Below are 21,168 nucleotides of genomic sequence, written 5' to 3' on the forward strand. Positions count from 1 at the left end.
TTCTGGCTGTGATTTGGATCCTGCTGTAAGATTTCAGTGGCTAGAGCCGGTTTGKGGTCCCTCTGAACTCAATTACTTCTAAATCTTACAAATATTCTTTGTGTTAACAAAATCTCATCTTTTTTGAAGAAAAACAAGTGAGGTCAATAGAGGTCCGAGTTTCTTCATGCCTGGAATTGAAAGCAGGATTCAATTCCAGTCAGAAAATCTTCGCTGGAAAAAATACTGATGCTGTTTTGGCAGCTTCAGTACAAGAGCTGGCCAGGGATCTGGAGAGTATTCCTCAGCAATTCAGTGGAGGTGCCCCTATATTGAACTCACTTGCAAGAAAAGAACAGTTTCAATAAATTTCCTCAGAAATCTGTCAGTGATTTGTCCTCTTCTCTCATGTTTCTCCACTCCCTCTGCTACAAATATCCTTTCACTTCTTCTCTTTGAAGTGTTCCCAGCCTTCTCTTGTGTGTCAGAAAGCAGCACAGGGCAAACACCCCTTTGCAGGGCAGTCAGGATGGCTGGGAAACCCAAGGGAGGAGAGGCAAATGTTTGGCTGAAGTGAGCAGTTATTACAATGGAGAAACATGTTTGCATTGAAAGGGTAATCACCCATTCATCCAGGCAAGTTCAACAATAGYAACAGAGGTTTGGTTTTCTCCAATTGTTTCCCAAAGAAAAATGATTTATTTCTTCTCTCGGAGATTTATGGCTTCTCTCTTACTATTGGACGCCTACTGAAGGGTTCATTAGAGACATCCTTGCAGGTGCCAAAAGAAGCAGCTGGATTATTGAGCCTGCAGCTCATTTTTTTTTCTGTCTTTGTTTGCTTCCTGTAGTGAAGAACTAGTTTTGGGCTGTCTGTCCCATGTGATGGGGGCTGCTCTGTGCAGAGAAGAGTGTCTGTCCCCAGCCCAGAACACTGTCCCTACTCATTGGGGTGGATTCTGCAGTTGAACACTGAAGCACATGAAGAGCCTCTTGCCTTATTCCAGAAAGCTACTGGTAAAAATGCATGACCAATGCACTGCAGGCTCTTGAAAACAGTGTGCAAATATGCAGGGATTCATGTACCATATCTGTATGTATATTAATGCACAAACCCTGTCTAAGTATCCACCCAAATGTAGGCCCAGTTGATCGAAATCCTTTTAGCCCCTGACCTGTGCTGTTGATTATCCCTGGCTGAAGATGTGAGCACTACTGGCATTAATTCCATCAGGCTGTTCTGTAAATTCTTCATCATCTCCTGCACTGATGTCAGTTATTTGCATTGTAGAATTTAATTGAAAACCTGCAAATTAGATTTAGGGGAAACTGGACACTGAAGCACTTTGCTCAGGTGATAATTTCATTTGCTGTTTAGACATTGTTTAGACCTAAATGTGAACATATCCTCTGTTCCTCCATAATACACACTCCCAGGCACATAACRTCTCATTTAATTTGATTTTCAAAGTGTAATTTTATATGTCTGAGCAACTGGTAGACTAAAATCATTGGATCAGCTTAGAGAAATAAACTTTATGTGCCAGATTCACTGGGAACACCCAATAGTGGGACACTACTGTTTTATAGCACAAAATTAAACAGTGCAGAGGCTTCCCAGCTGGCTGCAGGAATCTGTACATTAAAACCTACAACACAATTGTCATTTGTGAAGGTGACAGGGAAAACACTGACCTGGCTTTTCCTTATCAAGCGTGTCTATTTAATTTGTTTCAGTCAGGATTTCCAATTTGTTTCAGTCAGGATTTCCAGCTAGTCTGGTGTGCATTAACTGGTTGCTGGTGAAGTGGCTTTTTTTTTTTTTTTTTTGAAAATCAGATACGTTTTTTGCTGCTCTAAATTAGTGGGGCTACAGTAATTCCTTGTGATGCCAGGGTAGGAATTTGATCATGAGTCACAGCACAGTTGACATCTGGGCTCTGCTGCCCAGCTGGCAGGACTGGAGCTGTGGAAGCCTTCTGCAATATCAAAATTTTAAGATGTCTAACCTGTCATGGGCTCTGARCTCATTGTATAGCTCCTTATTTGCCCTGCCTACAAAAGCTGATTTTTAATTTTCCTTAAAAAAAAGGAGAGGGGAAAGCATTCAATGTGCGGATCAAATTGTGCCTTTCCCATTCAACATAGAATTTTGCATATGAGTAAAAATTTTGTTATTTTCTCATCCAGATTTGCATGTTTTAAATGAGCCCTTTGGCTTGCCTTGGTATTTATTGGTACAGAGGGAATTTATAGTCACGGAGAGAATCTGAAGGAAGAAGTGTCATGCGCACACATTAGTGCATTATCTGCAGGGCTTTGGGAAACTGCTGGGGTTTTGCTAGCATGTGGAAAAAAAAACCACCAGAAAATTGAGAAACTGGGTCATCTGGATTCATTTGCTGCGTCTTTCCAGCTGGGCTTTTGTTGCTGCTCAGGCTGACATATCTGAGCTCACACACATTGTGCTGCACCACRATCCTGCAGCATCCTCCACGCCTGCTGTCCCTGCACTCAGCTTCTTCATCCTCCTGGGTGTCTGGAGGGCCCAGGCCAAGGGCAGGGTTGTGTGGAGCTGGCTGTGAGCTCTATTGAGCCCAAGAGGCTGCCTCTGCCTCACTGAGGATCCATGCAAGGTGCTACAGGCAAAGAGGCCTCCAAGGGGTTGTACACAAGCTCTGCAGCATGGTTGTCACAGGAAGAGGAGCCAGCTGCATGTCCAGTGTGTGCTCCCCTCCCTGGGCTGTTCTGCCTCTCCCCTTATTCTTCTTCAGCTACTCGTTCCTCCATTCCTCTTTTCCTAGACAGCACAACAGTCTTTCCAGTCTAGGCTGCTTTTCTTTATCCCAAAACCATCCTGAAAAATCTGCCAGATCATTTATGGGGCAAATGCTAATTTGGTTGTTGTGTAGGAATAAGTACATTGCTTGTTTGCACAATGTCCTGAATGCAACCATTCTCTGTCTCATCACATTAATACATTGTTGTACTGTTAATTTTCCTATACAAAAATTATATTCTCTGCCATGGTTTCATTCCAAGTACCCAAACACATTCAATGCATTTTCTCTCCTATAATCTGGRTTCTTCAGAGAATGGGACTGCTATGGGCTGTGCACATCTTTGACTGTCCTTTCTCCTTCCCTGAGAACTTGTGRTAAGAGGGGTGGAGAATCACTAAGGTTTTAAGTTCCTGTGAGCTGCATGCATGGYAAGAGCTCCCAGGGAAGGAGATTCTCTTAGCACCCTGCTCTGAGAGGTTAAGCCTCAGATTCACCCCTTATTTAACTCTTGTGATTCCCATAGGAGAGTATTGATGTGGCCCGGCYGAAGAAGTTTTGGTTAGAACATGTACTTTACACAGCACCAGATAATCTGACTATAAARTGTGATTTTTCCTTGCAGAACCAATTATTGGCTGGTTCAAGTGAACAGTGTGGGTATTCTTCCACTTGGAGCCTTCTGTAGAAGATACAGACTGTATCAGAGCAACAGATGATACACCAGGCTCAACACATATTTTATCATCTTTCCTTTTAGGTGGAAAGACTGGCAAAGTATTTGGACCCGAATGATTTGGGAAGAATCAATTTTAAGGACTTCTGTCACGGAGTTTTTGCTATCAAAGGTATGTGCATATTCCTTAAAAATAATCCTCTTCAGTTCCACTAATGTTTCTCTGGTTGCAGAAAATGTAATGATCAAAGACATCCTCTCTTTTARCTGTGGTTATTTGTAGTGACAGTGGAGCAGCTCTGGGAACAGAGCCAGGATATTTTCCCTTTTTGTGCATCTCATGTATTAATGGTGAGCAATGCTAGAGCTCYTGCATCCACAGGTGCTTGGGCATCRGTTYATGTTAATTTGTGACAGAATAAATGTGATGTAGTTTAAAGACAAATATGGTAGAAGAATGAGTAGCTTTGTGGTTAACACACAGGGCCCATATGTGATATTTGAGTTTTAGTTTCTCTATTAGGAAATTCAAGATTATTATATTCTTCTTGAGGTATCTCCAAGGTATAGTTAATTCATGTTTTCAGAACATGTGRGGTCATGTATTGGAAGAGGATAAATTACAGATTGGCCATGAAAGCCTTGAAGATTGAGACCAGGTGGATCCAACTACCTCCTTTCCAAGGAAATAGTCTGACAGAAGACACAGACATTTTTAGCCTAAGGACAAAAAAAAACCAGTGAGGAGCTACTTCTGCTGATTTGCTGCTGATCAGTTTCCTTATTTCCCATAGCAAAATAATCCATCCTGTCCTTTTGCAGACACGTGGTGTGTCCTTTGTGAARTGTTGGGGTGATGGCACAGCCCAGAGGTTTCAGRGGCAGGTTGAATGTCACAGTGATCMTGGTGTGGTTCCAAGAGAAGCCTCTGGAGAGTCTGCTATGATGAGATTATTATGAAGCCATAATGCTGCAAAAACATAAAACCACAGCACTTTTAATTAAAGTTTATGRCAGCCAAAGACAGCATATAATTAGGTAAAATTACAGTGAGATGCTGCTTCATCAATGTTCTTGGAGACACCATCCAAGGTGACACTGATGTGTTTGAAGAAAAAGCAAAAGAAAGCCCAGAAGGGAAGTTATTGCATTTGTGCACAGACCCTAAGGTCTATGCTGGAGGTTCTCCTTGAGCAGGGAATGCTGTAGCAAACTGAGTTCTAAGTGAGACACAAGCTCTCTAAATCATCTGCTGTCCTCTGTAAATCACAGWCTAAAGATGTGCACAAATGCACAAAATGTGGTCAGGAAGGGGTAGAAGTGACCCAAGTGACCCAGAGCATCTCTTCTGCAGTAACTGTGCCCTTGTCCGTGTACCCTCAGTGACAGAATCACAACTGCATCTCCCTTACTGTGATAATGGGATGTGAGAATATTGACAATTATTAGTTATGGTCCCTGGGGGTTTTCATCCTTGCTCACCTTGTGGCAACTGATTCTTGTGTTCATATCCGAAGGTTTAATCCTGCAAAGATGTGACCAGATCACCAAATGTCTGGAGTACCTTGTACTCCAGGTTTATGAATAGCTTAAAGCCCAGCTGTGGAGCACATAGGGTCCAAATCGTTTGTGTGATGGTTGTTAGGATGTGTCTGGTTGTTAGGATATATCTGTGAACAGAAGCAGAGAAATCACCCAATTCTGCAGCATCACCTAGAGCTCCCTTAGCACCTCATTAGCATTTCAACACTTACACAGAGTCAGTGCTAAGTGTTTATCATCGCAGCAGCAGCAGCTGTATCTATTTCTGATAAGACACTCTGCTGCATGTTTTCACAGCATCTCTTTAGAAAAGCTGCTTCTATTGCTCACCTCACAGCATGGAAATTTTATTCATCTTTGGCCACCTGCCATATTTTCCTTAAAAATTGAATTGGTTATGTTAAAGTTCAGAAAGGGCATGTCTGCCTTTCAGAATGGAAAGCCTCCACCCTGTTGTTTCAGTGCAGCCACATCCCAAGGGGAGTAGCAGGCTCGTTATCAAACAAAGGCAATTTGTCTTGGCAGCAACAGATTATAAATATGATTCTTTGACATCTCAGCCTATTACAGTTGCTTGGGGCAGTCAGATTAATAGAGCAAAATGAGATGCTACTATAAATCCAGTGGGGTTTTCAGTAATAGAGTATGAAGTTGTGTTATTCTTAGCACTGGAAGCCAAATGTTTAAATTCAAGCTTTACAATCCTRATGCCTTACTGTATTTCTTATTTATGAGACTTCAAATTAATTCTCACAGGTGCTTGCCTTTATAGTGCAGTGAAGAAATTGTTTGCTGCACAGAGGTGACACAGTGTCAAGGGGTTTTTGGTGGTTTGATGCCTTGAATTTATTTAAATCATGAGRTTTGAGGCACAAGCTCCTGCTGAGCAATCCCACTGACAGTAGGATTCTGGAAAGTGGTGGAAAGGAGTTGTTCAAGTGGAGGTAAATGTGCTAGAGGGCAGAAATGTATTGGAGGAGCTCATTCCCACTGTGTCTCTGGGGTGGAATACTGGACAGGCATGGTGTTTGCTATTTATGGAAAGCTTTGCTTCTTTTTGCTGGTCTTTTGTGGATTAAAGGACTTTTCCTCAGCATCTGTGCTGAGCCCCTGCTGTCTAGGCTGCTTTCCCCAAGCAATTAGGCTCTGCCAGAGCCAGGGATAGGCTTGCCATCAAATTTAAARCTTTGCAGCAATTTCATTGGAATGCCAGAGTATGAAGGTTTTACTCATACTGCCCTCTCTATCTGCTCACTGCAGGGCTTTAATAACTCTGTCTGCCTGTAATTGCCATGAAATAAAACCTGTAGCCTCTTACCCAACTGCTCTGTGGCTCTGCTCAGAGACACCAAGAGCAGCCAGAACATCACTCAAAGGCTGAATTCCCATTAATTTCAGCAGGGTCAGCATGAGAACCATTACTGTTTGCTCAGCACAGCCAATGGCTGTTTTTGCTGTTCTGAATTTATATTGTACTGATCCAGTAAATATTTTCTGCCACTTGTAATACTTCAAGGCTTGAGTGGAGCTGTTAATTCCCTGTGCTCTGTAGGCTGCTGCGTTCCACAGTCARATATGTTTGCAGGAGCAGGCTCTCGGTATGTTTAGCAGGCTCTAATTGAGTCTGACCTGTTCCTTGTATTTTAAATTTCTATTGTCTTTCCAGTAGTCTCTTTCTTTTGATATTCTGCTTAAAAGTACTCAAAYCTGACAAATAACAGGGGAGCTCCCCCTACTGCCCTCAGTGTTACAGCTCASAGAGATGAGAGGGTACAGCATGAACACAGATTAATACAGAATTAAAATACACAAGCAGATGTATTCTGMCTTTATAGCTTATTTTAGCCATGAAAATAGTGCTGACTGCTGTGTRGTGTCTGGAGGGTCATGGCTTTTATAACGGAGAGACTGAGCCATGTCAGCACAGAGCATTTCTGCATTTCTGAATCTGTGTGCTTTAGCAGAATCACTGTTTATTCAGATGGAGTCATACAGCCTGTTTTTCTCCTGGAGCAAGAGAGTCTTTCCCTTATCTTGCAGAAGTTTTAAGGACATTTAAGTTAAGCTCTSTTACGGAATTTGTAAATGGAGAGTTGCAGGAGCTCCTTCGTATTCATTACCAGTGTGGAAGAAGCACAGCTGTGAATTTATACGCTTCCCCACCTGCAGCAACAGCAACCTTTGAATCTTCAAAATAGCAACACAGACCATTATGTGCCTTCAAAAATCCATCTCTGTGCTTCCCTAGATCCTGAGGCATCTAATTACTGCAGTTGGTTGGAAAGAAGCAGGTTTAAAGTAGATATGTTTCTTTGTGAGTTCCTAGCACTTTTTAATGAAAATTCCAGAAATAGAGATTTGCCCAAACTTTCAGAGAAATGTTCCAAAATGGATGTTGGCTGTTCTGGTAACTCAGACTATGACATCTTATTTGGACTGTGAAAGAATATGAAAATAATGCAGTATGAAATTTGATAATGTTTTCTAAAGCAGACTATTTCTGGCCTTCTGTTCCCCTGGAGATTTTTTTAATATGTTTTTATAGTTTCATTCAGATGCTCCAAGCAAATGTATTTCTCACAAAACCAGTGTCAAATTTTGGCCATCCCCTTCAACTTTAAAATCTGATTTGTACACCCATAGCTGATAAAAGTKTTGTACCAGCTTTGCCCTGAAGATCCAGCGTGGAATAAGAGATGGGTATTTTTAAGTCATGTAAAGGGAGTTAATTTGCCAGGCACCATTCTGTAACAATATCTAGGACCATGGGAAGGAATTTCAGTAAAGCACTGCAGGAAATCCCAAARTCTACATGAACCCATTTAGGCTGGTAGCTATAGATCTCAAACTTCAATGAGGCCATAAGAGATGATGTGATGGATCTATCCATTCTGGGAAGAATAACTTACTGACAGGAGTGGGYTTGGGATGGCTCCAGGGAGGAGGACTGGCAGTAAATGTGAAGAGCTGAGCTCTCCTAGTGTAAATTACCCTATAGCTGCTCAATGAATTGGAGTTCGTTCTCCTAAAAGTACTTGAGAGTTTTCTAAGACTTAACTGAATTTCACTAAATACAGGCTGAAACCATAAATGAGTCTAATACACCACTAAAGATCCAAGGGTAGATAAAGTAAAAAGCTACTACTGTTAGGAAAAATGCCAGAAACCAACTACATTCAATTAGGTAACCAGATTTGATTTCCCATAGTATTAAAATTGCTTAATTGCCTGTGAAAATTGCCTGATGTGTTACRGGTTAACTCTCCTTCTTGGAGCATTTGCAGGAAACAGCTTTGCTAAAATTGAGTTTATTYGTGGCCAGAATGTCTGTTTGCAAATTGAATGTTTGTTAGGGTGTGAAAAACACATTTTTTAATTAAAGTTATTGTAGATTTGTTTAATTATCTCATAAGGGATATCACATCTAGCAACCTGAGTGAACTGAAAAAGTTAAATGTTCGTGTCTTCCCCTTCAATGACTTGTAAATGACTTTCATCATCTTTGCTTAGGACTAAAGATGACCCTGTTCTGGCTAACTGGAGCCATTCCTGGGTTACTCTCTGCCTCTCTCTGCTGCCTCACTGGGATTGCAGTGAAGCAAAGTCTTCCTGCCAAGTGCTGCCCAGAAATGTAGATKAAATTTTCCCAAGCGCAGCAAAGGAGAGAGAACATCGAGCACATTAATATCTTACGATACAGGTAGACATTCAGATGAAATATCTCTAATCAGCCATGTAAGTGGCTTTCAGTTCTACCTTTTCCAGGAAAATGAAGTTACAGCAATAATAGGACATCTCTAGTGCAAGAAGTCCTTAAAGTAGCCAGGAATTATTCCTTTGCTTCATTGCAATGGGTTATTTTTGGACAGTTTCTAGCCTTGGGTGCATAGTGCTGCACAGCTTGAAATATCCACCATGGCAGTTCTGCAGACCTCAGCACACAGGGTTCTGCTCAGGAGTGGTTCTGCTTGCAGGGAGCAAATCTTTGTCCAGTACTTTCCTATTTCCATATTGAGATTTGCCAGAGTAAACCTTGATTCRTTTTTTTCTGTCTGGACTGTGACACTCGATTTTAGCTCACTGGCACTTCCCAGGCTGCAAKCCAAAATGTGTTCTGGTAATAAGAACACACATGCACAGCATCTGAGACACTCCAGTGTTCCCTCTTTATGTTATGCCCTTGGGTAACCCTCCTGAGGTACCTGAAAAATTCAAATCATATCTGATTAGGGTAACAACAGGTGAGATTGCATTATCACTGTTGCAGAAAAGCACTGAATAGGAAATCTGGTGCATYGCCTGACTGTGCATCACCTTCCTGGTGATAAGGGGTGGTCCAAGGAAAAAAACAGCACAATCTTCCAGAGTGAAGAGGTTCCAATTTGTGTCCTCACATGAAAGAGGAGAACAGAGAATTTATTCTTTAAGCTCAGTTCTTAACAGGAATAAAACCAGTGGCACAGTCCTAAGATWCTTGAAGCCAGTGGCCATTTTCCCGTTGATTTGATGGATGTTGGAACAGGTTCAGATGTCTGCAAGGCAGCGATGATGTGGTTTAGTAATGCCAGAGGAAAATGGCTTCAGCATTTCCTTCTCTTCTTCCCTTTTTGATGGAGTATAATAACACACAAATCTTCCTGGAGGATGAAGAGATCCAGGCTGTCATGGCAGCTTGMAGTGCTCAGGGGACACAGCCAGACATCTTCCCATCAAAAAGTCACCTTTGCAGAAGGAGATTGGCTCAGATGATCTTATACCCTGAGTCTGCCAGCACCAGTRGAAACTTGGCCTGGGACTACAATAAAAGCAAATTTTGGCTTTGTTTGCCATTTTAAGCTGTGCAGCTTGGTAAACAAATTGGATTAAATGCCTGCTGATGTTCTGGAAATGGATCAAGTGCTTGGTCAGGTTCTGGATCAGKCTGCAGGAGCGTGGGCCATGCTCCCATGAAGAAGTGGTGAGGGCTGCCCTGAGTCAGTTGAAAGGAGGAAATGCTCTTCTCCCCGGTGTTCTTACTGAATACATGACAGGCCAAGAGCTGTCATGAAGTGATCTCCCTAACGGGCAAGGGAAATGAAAGAATGGGATCAGGAGTAATCTTAGGTAAGGACTGAACAGCAAAGAAGGAACACAGAAGACTCCACATTTCAGACCCTGGAGATTTGGGAACTGTTTGTGACCAATCTGGATGGCCTTTTGAAAGGAGTCAGGGTAGAAGCATTTCTCTCCCTTGTTTTGGGCAGTTARAACCTTTCTTGAAGACCTACAGCCTTAATGACATTTCCCCACAAAAAAAAAAAAAAAAGACAACAGGTTGGGAGTGGAAGCACTGGTTAGCCCAACTGCATTATTAAAGTAAAGCTTGAAATTATGGCTGAAAATATTGTTRTTGAGAAATCCTAGAACAGTATAAACATACTCGCTTTATTACACTAATCTGCATCCATTACTGTGTAGCACTTGGTATTTATTTTCCTTTTTTGCTGGAGGTAACTCACTTTAAGGAGTAGGTGCTCCATCTCATGCAGAGACCTTTTAGCAAAGCAGTTCATATGTGTGATGACTCACAGTGGGTGCTGGCACAAGGCAGCTTGATGAGCAATAATCTTTGAGTATTAATGTCAAAAGGTACAAACYGTAAATTGAATTCCTCTCCACGAGGAGGGCTAGAGAATAACCTGAGGCAATCACAGAGCACTTTGTGCTAAAACCAAGAAGAAAAGGATCATGGAAAGGTGAGAGTCGGAAAAGTGAGAGTCATGTTTTTAGAAAGAGGTCCTCTCTTTCTACATATAAGTTTAACATCTTTATCATCCAGTAGATTGTGTTTTGGATTGTCAGTCCCAGATTAACTCTTTGGGAAGTGACCCTAACACACCATTCTTGCCTACTAACTTCTCCAACAACAAAGTGTGCATTTAAAGCCTCACTTATTCTCTGTTCAGTACCACACAAGAATCTCACTTTGCTGCAGAAGCTGAAAAAGGAGAAAAGTCCTGCTGCCTGCTTTCCATGTGACATTCCTGAGATCTTAATGGTGTCTTCATTCAGCAGGTGCTGCCTTGACATGTGCCTGTGTGTGGCACACAGGGACAGCACAGTGATCCCCMGTTAGCTTCCTCCATCTGGACACTTTTCCTGGTTTTCTAAGACCTTTCCTTTGCAAGGGACTCCTCTCCATAACCACAACATCTTCATCTGTACAGATGTTATTCCTTTATTTAAAACCAAAAKATCAGCTAATGGTATGAACCTGTTCAGTTCACACTTCCTTACATCACCCTCCTTCCTCTGACTCACCTGCTTYGTGAGTGGCATCTGTGTGTAATGTCACAGCCAAATATCTTGCATGAGTGATGGGATGGAAGGAAGGGATAACTGCTGGACAATTGCAGCTCCCAAGCAGGATAGTGCACAGCACATRCTGAGAAGGTTTTGCACAGTCTGGGCCCAGGGCTGTGAGCTGGTGCTCTAAAATAACCTGGCCTGACATTGCTGCCTTCTGCAGCTCACCCTGCCAAGTGCAGTCACTGGTAATTAATGGGGAAGGAGGCATTTGGTGATTTCAGTGTTTCTATATTTATCTCAAGTTTTCAGATGGAAGGACTGAGGGAAACACAGACATTGATTTTTCCAGCTCTTAGTGTGGTTGTTAACAAAAGCAAACACAGAAGCTGAAAATMTCTGGTTGCAGTGCATAGATATTTGCTTATCAAACACCAAATGCTTTGTCACAGAGCTTTTTTAGAAGGGGGATTTGTGGCACTTAGGTATTATCCCTTTGTAATTTTGACCAGAGAAAATTAGAAGCAGCTCCAGTGGCACTAATGTGCAGTAGTCACTAGCTCATGCCAAGCTTGCAAATCCAGTGTTTGACTCCAGAGTTTGGGTTTGGTTAGAGGTGGGTTTGTTCCCTGCAGGACAGTTTACCAAGCAATGCTCAGCTTTCAGTTTCATTGCAGGTTAGTGCATCCATGCTGAGATATRATTGCTCTTATCTAAGTTCTACATGTTGCATATGTGCTGGGTGGAGCTCTGAAGGCAGAGTTTTGTCCCAGCTGTTTAAATATATCCTAAAACTGCCTTCTGAAGTTTTGTGCATAGACTGGCTATAAACCCATGTTTCTTCCTCCACGGTCCATGTAATGAAATATAAACTCTCAGCCTGACCATTTCCTCTTGTTTCTCTTTGCCAGGCTGTGAAGAGTTACTAAAAGATGTCCTGTCTCCTGAAAACTCKGAACCCCAACACTACGAGCCACAATATGTTGATTACTATTACCAGGTAAGAGAAGCACTAATTCTGCCTCATTTTAGTGGGCTGAAGAAGCCTCTGGAGTGATGTGTAATTGGATCTTTGTAAATTCTGTTGTTTTACTTGGCCTACTGACTGTTTTTGCCTGAATTCATGGCTGCTAGCAAGCCATCCATACTGGTTTAGCTGCATTTCACACGCGGTAGCTGTCAGCTGGTGTGACAGTGTTTAGCATTTGGGTAGTGTTCCTCTTACAAGTCTCAGTATTCGCCTGGCTGTGAAGGGAGATCCCTGTACAAACTCGCTGGCACCTCACAAGAGGAAAACACTGATTTGTATCTAATTAATTTAGTCAAACTTAGGTGAACAAGTCCTCAGGGACCTTCTGCAGATAATAAGCAGGGACTCAACAGCTGTTGGGAAGCAGAAACAATTCACAGTGTGAAACCTTTGATGGTATTTTGGCTGGTGGGTGTAGCACATTCTTAAACCATTTAAGATCCTCATTTGTCTCCTTAATTTTTCCAGTGTCTGTGCAATCTAAGAAGCAGAGCAATGCTAAGTTTTCCTTATAGCATTTCTTKTCTCTCCTTCACTTTCCTTCGATTATAACCACTTCCACCCATGTAAATTCTGAAGATTTAAGGTGCAGTTAGCATTGTACATTCAGAGAAGGATTGTRTGCCAGTGGTGTTGTGAGTCTGAAAGAAATCCTGAAATCAGCAGGGAAAGCATTTTATCTTCAGGGGTGGTGAAGTGTGAGGACAATACTCATGTATTGAGGAAAGATGTGATAAATGTGCTGGTGAGCTGGTGTTACACCACTTGGTGCTGTTACACAGAATGGTTTCCACTGTCCATACAAAAAATACAGATATTTCCTGCACCTCAGTGTCYATCACCACTCTGCTTGTTTCCAAGCCCCTGATTTTTGTAACTGATGACACAGATACCCTCCATGCTGTTGCTTGGTTACCTTAATAGATGCCATAAACCAAACTCCCTGGTTTGCAGTAGGTGATAGAGCCTGTAAAATGAAAACAGGCTCTGCACACACTYGATGTTCCCCTATTGCCATGCAGACATTGCAGGCTGGTTCTGACACTCTTTATTCCTCAGGGATTTCACATCTGCTGTCACCCAAAGATGTGCTGGGGAAAGCTCTTGAAGACAAACTGCAAAACTCTGCAAACTGCAAAACTCTGCAAACTGCACCTCTCCTGCCATCTGTCCTCCAGGAGAGCCTGAGGGTGGGAATTGCAGCTGCTGATCCTGAGCAGCTCCTGAGTTTCCCATTTGAGTGCTGGATTTGTGCCTCTGGGAGAGGGAGGGGGCAGAGAATGACCCTGCCTGTTGTGATGGTGCTGATCTGACAGTGCTGTGGTGGAAGCCTCRCTGGTCACTCCTGATATCCACCAGYCCYATGGTTGGTCCCTGCASAGGGTGGCACCACTGCACTGGGGCCCTGCAGCACTGTTTGCYCACTTTAGTGCAGAATTTGTGCAACCTGGGAGTAAGAACCAGGTCCTTCCCCAGGCCCAGGTGAGCTGTCTTGGCTGGGAGAGGACAAGGAACGATGTACATTGCTGATCCCGTGTTTATCCCACAGCTCCTCTGCACCACTGCCCTCCAGAGGGGCTGGTTCCATCTCCCATCTCCAGGTCCTGCAGGTGCAGTTTGGAAAGTGTTCGCTAGATGTCAGCTAAAGACTGGGGAAAGGCATGAACAGCCTCTGCTCCTGCCTTCAGGATCCTCTGCTATGGCAGCAAGTTTYAGTTTTCAGTCTGATGAAGCAGATGAGATCTGAGGGTCAGGTGGATTTGAGATTATCACCATTCATGGCGTTTGTTCCCTGCTCCCAAGGAAGCACATACGGCAAAATAGGAACTGTCCTTGCATCTCTCAGACCTTAACGAGTGTGAATTCCTGGTGCTGTAATCAAGTGTATGTGCAGCTCCCATGGCACAAACGCTAGTTGTCTAATCTGATTTTCACCCCAGTACACCCTTTGCATGTCTGTCTAATTCTCAGGTGCAATTTCCCAGGCATCAGAAGGACACAGCTGCTGTGATGGTACAAACAGGTATTTTAAAAGGGAATGCATCTTTTTTATTCCACCCAAGGGGATGTCCTTACACAAAGGCAGGTACTGAGCTGTTCATTGCTATGCTGTCTCTGCATTCACTCAGTGACTTGAAAGGAAGGGGAGATTTATCCTTGTCACAAGTTATTTCCCCTGCCCTCTGCTTTCACTTTTCCTTCCCCTCCCAAGAGCCCACTCCTTGTGTTGTAGCTTTCTGAAGCCCAAGGGCAGCAAACTGAAGAGGTGAAGGTAATTCCAAGATGTGGGATGAAATGGCAGGAGCCACAGTGAGGTGCTGAGCTGATCMAGCTGTTCGTGTGTGTTGAGTCAAATGGGGAGGAAGAAACAGCCGAGCCTCCAGCCTTTAATTACAACCAACTAGCTGCAATTAATTTAAATGGATATATAAAACCCCCTGATAGCAGGAGCTTGGGGCATTTCATTTGACATTTTCTAAATTATCTGCTTTTACTTTTTGTTTTCCTTCAGTGTAAACAAAGAGCAAATGCCGACAAGCTTTGAATGTCTGAACACTTTCTCAAAGTAAAACAAGCATAAAAAACATCCTATTGTGTATGCAGTTCAAAATGTAAAGGCCATTCCATGGAAGGTTCCTAATGGTCTATACTGAGAGACTGTGAGTGATATCTCAGGTAAATGGAGAGCTCTGCCTTTGAGCTCCAGGCTGTTAAGGTGTGATATGAAGAACATAAAGAGCAGCACTTGGTTACCACAGGATGTGCCACTGACTTCCATCAGCATTGATTCAAGTGCAAAGCGTTTCTTTTCTCTTTGGACCAGGGGAAGTGGATCCAAAGAAATTTAGGAGGATGGCATTGCTGTTGGGAGATTGCAATTCTAGAGCCCCTCAGCTTTGGGACAAATAAATCTGTTCTGTCTGTGAGTTCAGTCTGTTGATTTGGTTAAAGTCTGAATTGTGTTCCATTTGAGGCATTGCTTCAGTCAAGTGCTGTTTATTAGTATAATTTCTGTCTCTCAGCCTTTGGAGAGATAATRGAAATGCTTTGAATTTGCCAGAAGCCAATTTATCAATCTTGAATTCCTTTCCCAGTGTTTGTTGCTATGGCCTCAACTCTTGTTTTTGCTTCATTTTGAAGGGATACAAAAGTCTCCCTAGCCCAGTTTGCTTTGTGGCGAGCATCTGGTAGCACTTCAGAGCCCTTGCACAGCCTTTTGGGGACAGTAACCAGTGCAAAGTCCACAGCTGAAGTATGTGTGTGAAAACCCAGACCCAGATTGAGCCAGCTCAAACAAAGCAGAGTGCCTGTGTCTCGTATTTCCAAATGGCTGGCTGCGGGCCTTGCCGGGCACCCAGCCAGCTGGGAGCACTAGCCACAGGACTCACAGGGAATCRGGCTGGTTCCATCTGCAGCTCCCTGGCCAAGATTTGCACTGCAGACCCTCAGAAGCACTGGTGTGGGTCTGTCTGAGCAGCTAAGTTTAGGGAAAAGGGAATCGGCAACAAGAGCTCCTTTTTCACATCTTCACCTGRTGTATTTTGGCTGCTGAGATTTGAAGGGAGCCTGACTCTAGATCACCCCAACAGATGACAGAGGACGGGGTTACATGTGAGTTGTTGCCTTCTCATCTGACATCAATGGCCAAAGGCCATACATGCAAACCCAGTGGAAGAACTTGCTATAAGGTACAGTGATGGCAGGGTCTTTGTTTCAATCAAAGCTGTTCATTTCTTACTAATTGTTGTATTGAGTTGCCTCATAACTTTTTTTCCTGTTCTCATCTGTAAATAAGAGGGAATCTGTCCCTTACCAAAGTACAGGATGATCGCTGCATATCAAAGAATGAGCTGCCTTTTCAGTCCTCTGTGTGTTCCCCTGCCTGCCAAGTGATTAATTACACTGTATGAACAGCAGAAAAATTGTTGAAACATGACAAATAAATTGTGTTTGCCTCTGGGATGGAGCTGGGACTGCTGGCTGATCTGCTGCTTTGAAAATATTTTCAGTAGCAATTAGGAGTCCCTCACCAGCTTCTGAAAAATGTTTTTTTCCCCACTAGCTGCTTGAGATATCTGCGGGTACCTGTGTCAGAGCAGAGGAGACCTTTTGCACTGGGGAAACACCTTGAAAAACCRATGGGTTTTTCACTAGGCTGTGGAAGAAGGTAGCAGGAGAATCTGTAACCAGAATATTTTTAATTTTCATCTCATATAGGCYGTGTTTTGCAGCAATGACTCCACCTTGACCATTGAGTTGCCAGTGTTCTTGGGCAGAATAATCGAMCTCATTTRTTAGGAGGCTTTTCTTGATGCTGYTTTTTCTAACATCAAACCCAGGYTGCCTASCTGTTAATGTGAAATACATCTTTCYTTCCACCTTCTGTGGCAGCATTAGCAGAAACACTCCTGTCTTAGCAGAGAAAAAGCATGTAAGTGGTTTAGATGGAAATACCTTTTCAACCAATGGCAAGAGAAAAAGCCAGGCTGTGTGGTAAGAACAACACTACTAAACAAATCAAATTGAATGTGTTTCATTCCCTTTTTTTCCCCTGTTTCTTATCAGCCTCCAGTTTTCTCCACCACCCACACGCTCTCAGTCATTCTTGGCTGCCASTGTGTTTGCAGCCCTGCAGATGCTCAATGTCTGCATGTGAGAACTCCCCTCCCTGTGCTGGAGACCCTGCCTGTTTCTGCTGGGATCACACACTGCCTGTCTGCAAATTGCTCCCCTCGTGTATCCTGCAGCCACTGTGGGACCTCTACATCTAAAAGTCTGTTTTATATTTGGTTCTTCTAAATCTGCCAGATTCYCCTTCCTCTCAGCTTTTGCTGAAATAATTATGTTCAGCATCTCCAGAGCTGGCCTTTTGAGAGGCCCAGCCTAAGGATTGATCCCARCCCCTGCTGAAATCAGTAGAAACACTTCTTAGACCCCAGCAGGTGTTAGATCAACACCTGGGCTTGTTCCTGAGGCAGTTGAATCCCTCACTGGAGGGGTGAGGTGGGRGAAAAGCTTGTTAAAGCACAGCCATGCAGTTACAGAGAGAAAAAAGTGCCTGTTCCTAGGTGGGATTTTACACAGGCAGTGCAACGTCTGCACCAATGAGAACTTTATTGTAACCTCTACGGGCAACACTTCCAGCAATTCATTTTTCCTGTTTTTTTTTTTTTTTTTTTGAGCATCTAAAAGCAACATTAACTTCAACTGCTGAGAAACCCTCGGTGAGCAAATTACCAAGAGAATGAAGAGCACAGTGTGTCCCCATTTGGGATTCATTTACATGGAAATTGCCTGCTTTCACCTGGCGATATTCTGAATTTTATTTTTTATGTTTGTGCATACATGCAAAAATAACTGTCCTTGGTCAAAACACCTGCATAAAAATAACCTGCCTCTCTGGCTGCTCAAGCTGATTCTGAAATGCTGCCCTCAAGAACTGTTGTACTGAGAATGAGCAGTTCTGCACTTGGGGCAAGGCAGGCACCTTCCAACAAAATAAATGCCAACTCCTGCAAAAACACCCATTATAGAGATTGAGGGTTATTTTCTCCTTCAAAGCCAGCTTGAATTTTTTATTTGGAGGAACATCACACACTGACATTTTTAAAGGGGAAATTACTTTTTCTCTGACTCATTTTTGCTCAGTTGTGGTATAAAACACACGTAAAATAACTCAAAAGTGAAACACTCTGGCTTGGTAAAAAGGATTCCTTCTCTTTCTCAAAATGTATTTTGGGTTTTTTTAAAGAGAAATCTGAGGTTTTGACTTTCTCATCCTGGGCTACGACAACAAAATACTTTGCAATCTTAGAGCCTGAAGGCTGGAGAAATGTTTTCCCACCCAATTCTTGCCACAGCACCCCAATTGCAATCCCAGTGTCTGAGCAGGGCAGTGATCTGGCAGAGAAGCCAGAGCCCTCAGAATGGAACCTCTCAGTGCAAAATGTTGATTCAGGCAGTGCCCTGTGGGAGTCCAGCCCCTGGGCTGAATTTGTGTGATTTTGTACAAATTCTGCCAGATAGCTGGTTTCAGTTTTAAGCACCTGCTCCAGCAGATGAACCCCTGGCCTCCTGTAATAGATGTGTAAATCAGTGAGGGGCCAAAGATTGTTTGCTCCCCACAGGGTCYTGTCTGAGTCAAAATTTGGTTTCTTGGGGCTGGATTTGGCTGGGTGGTTTGAGACGGGCGAGTGTGACTGCCTGGCTCAGATATCTCTGCTGTGACTCAGCAACAGAGACTCAGCTTCAACTGGAGTGTCCTTCTGGCRCACATATAAAAGTAATTTTGTGCTCTTATTGTTATCCATGCCTCTTTTTTTTGAGTATATCTTTTCTGTGGCTCAGGTAGAATTTTGTGTAGCGTTCAGAGCTTTACCATTTTGAAGCCTGTCACTTTTCTCTTTGGCAGAACCACTGTTGAATAGACATTTTCTGTCTCAACCCTAGTTTTTCTTTCTGAGGCATTATTTTCAACCTTTTAATCTGCTGATTTTCTGACAGAGCACAGTTTTGAGGGTGTTTTTTTTCTGAAATTGTCAGTTGCCATGGCAAAATATTCCTCCCATCCTTGGATAAACCAATTTAGGCTGTGGCTCAGTCTTTAGGTAGAAGCTGTGAAATGACTGAAAGCTGAAAGTTGGTCTCTTTTATTGAGGAAGTCACATCCCTATTGATTTAATCTTTCAGGTAAGTATGGCTTTGYGGTTTAGTGCCTGTTGCCTTTTGTTTGATGTGCTGAAAACCTGTCCACTTGAATTTGTGGTGTGTCTTGAGTGCAGCATTCTTAGCAACAAAAGCAAAGAAGTATTATGACAGCACTTGCCTTGCTCTGTGTTCCTGTGAAAGAAATGCAGCTGCTGGGTCAGGTGAACAAGTCCTGACTCTGATACAGGGGCTTTGGACATACTATTGGGACATATAAAATATCTGTAATAAAAGCTGCTGTGTGAGAGCAGGGCACACAGCATTTGTGGGGTTTTGTGACTCTTGTGTGACAAGGAAATCTTTGCCCTCCAGTTCACAAATTGACACTGGCTCTTTCTTCTTGATTTTCTTTTTTTTTTTTAGTTTCTTAATCTACTTTGTATCTTTTCTCCTTGCTGCTGGGGGAAATTTGTGCTGTGTTTATGGAAGATTGTGAGACAATCCAGAATCTTCTTTCTTCTTCTTGGAATATTTATGATGATAAGGCTGTGAAATTGAAGTGAAATACAGGATTTAGAATTTTTTAATAAATAACTTTGGTTTTAAGGGCTGTTTTCTTTCTGTTTATTTATGGATTTGGTTGTTGTTTTTTTCAGAAGAAGAAAGTTCTGTGCAAATGTATAAAAGCTTGTTGATAAAGCCAAGATTCCAGGTTATTATGAAACTGTAAAGAGAAAGTCAACCACAAAGGGATGTTCTAGTTGATAAAACCACCAAAATCCCTCATTGCACAAGCAAACAAAAAGGATTTGACTGCTTCTTTTCTGCCTTTTAACTTCTCTGAYGAAACTGAGAGCAGTGTAGTGTTTTGGAGGTAGGTCCTTTCATTTTTCAAAAAAAAAAGAGCTGCATGTACCGCTAGAAATTTCCCTKCTAAAATAAAAGCATTCCTCCATAGGTGAAAATCTTACAGGAGTCGTTTCTGTCACACAGCTGTTGCTGTGCTCATACAGTATTTCAGGGTTCAAATGCATTAATATTTTAACATCCTCAAGTATTGCCATCAAAATGACCCAGACAGTTCATGAAATTGCCCAATGCTTTTCCCAGCTGAGAGAGCTCCAGGACACCTTTCCCATGTCCTTCGTCTCGTGTCACATCCAGCTCATACCATGTCTAAAGTTCCCACAAAACCACATGATCTTTGTCCTGCTCACTCAGTTGTCTCCCCCTTGGTTTTCCTGGCAGCGCTGTGACCTGTCCCAGACTGTGGGACTCTGCCACAGCAAAATGTCACAGAAGTGTCACAGGGGGATTGTGGCACTGTCCTGCATCAGAGATGACAGAACCCTTTAAAATTAAACCATAATGCTCAGCTGGGCCCATAGAGCTAAAATTAGATTTTGATTATCCTCTCTGTTTTTAGAAACTGGAGAAGAATCAAAATGTGATTTTTTTTTWAAWTTTTTTTTTTACTTGCTGCAGTGTAGAATGTATTTGTCTGGGTGGAGGCAGGCTTTGCCAGCACTGTCACACATCTGGGCTCAGAGAAGCAATTTGTAACCGAACAGGAAGAAAAAGTAGGCCAGCCTACAAGAGAGTATCTAGGAATTACTCCTGGGGGATTTGTGCTACACTGCCTCCAGCAGCTGAAATAACAGCGTGAAATAGCGATTAAAAATTAAGAAGAGATATGGGCTATTTGACCTTCTTTCAGTCAGGGACACAGAGGCCCTGTCTAGSGTGGGGATGCAGAGAAATGCAGTTTCTGTTGAGTGTTTGGGTGCCAACAGGAGGCTGCTGAGTTCACCCTAAGCTCGGTGCAGYAGGGAAATCCTTCCTGTCCTTGCAGAACCCAAACCAGTTTGGGCACCGGTCAAAGCACAGTGAAACTGTCTCCTCACTCCAACAGCTGCATCTGAACAGATGAGAAATAGGGAAGGAACTGTCAATTGTTACATTTTCTGAGTTTACAGAAATCCAGGCAAGATTAATTAGGCCCCTGAGAGRCCTTGTTAATTAGGAGTTAATTTGCCAAATTTGCTATTTGGCTTACCTTTTTGCCCAGACTGTTACTGTGAACAGCCAGSTGATCCAGCATCAGCTGGGGAACAGGCCATGAGACAGAGCAGCCCGTGGGGTGGATGTGTGCCCTGGATCCCAGGCTTGTTTTGGAACTCGCTGTTATGATAAGCTGCTGGGAAGTTTAAGTTGGAATAATAATATAA

At 42.9% G+C, this 21,168-nt stretch overlaps 1 protein-coding gene across 2 annotated transcripts in view; it reads left to right on the forward strand.

The window, feature by feature from the left end:
- Nucleotides 1-21,168, forward strand: part of RAB11FIP4 (RAB11 family interacting protein 4) — a 111,374-nt gene that overhangs the window by 30,735 nt on the left and 59,471 nt on the right. For both annotated transcript variants that reach the window (XM_057368821.1, XM_057368822.1), the window contains exons 2-3: nt 3,520-3,607; nt 12,174-12,262. In XM_057368821.1, coding sequence (XP_057224804.1) covers nt 3,520-3,607; nt 12,174-12,262 — 177 coding nt within the window. The remainder of the gene's footprint in view (nt 1-3,519; nt 3,608-12,173; nt 12,263-21,168) is intronic.

This window comes from Malurus melanocephalus, unplaced genomic scaffold (genome assembly GCF_030028575.1).
Source record: "Malurus melanocephalus ecotype Western Australia unplaced genomic scaffold, MMel_1.1 scaffold_98, whole genome shotgun sequence".
Taxonomy (NCBI): domain Eukaryota; kingdom Metazoa; phylum Chordata; class Aves; order Passeriformes; family Maluridae; genus Malurus; species Malurus melanocephalus.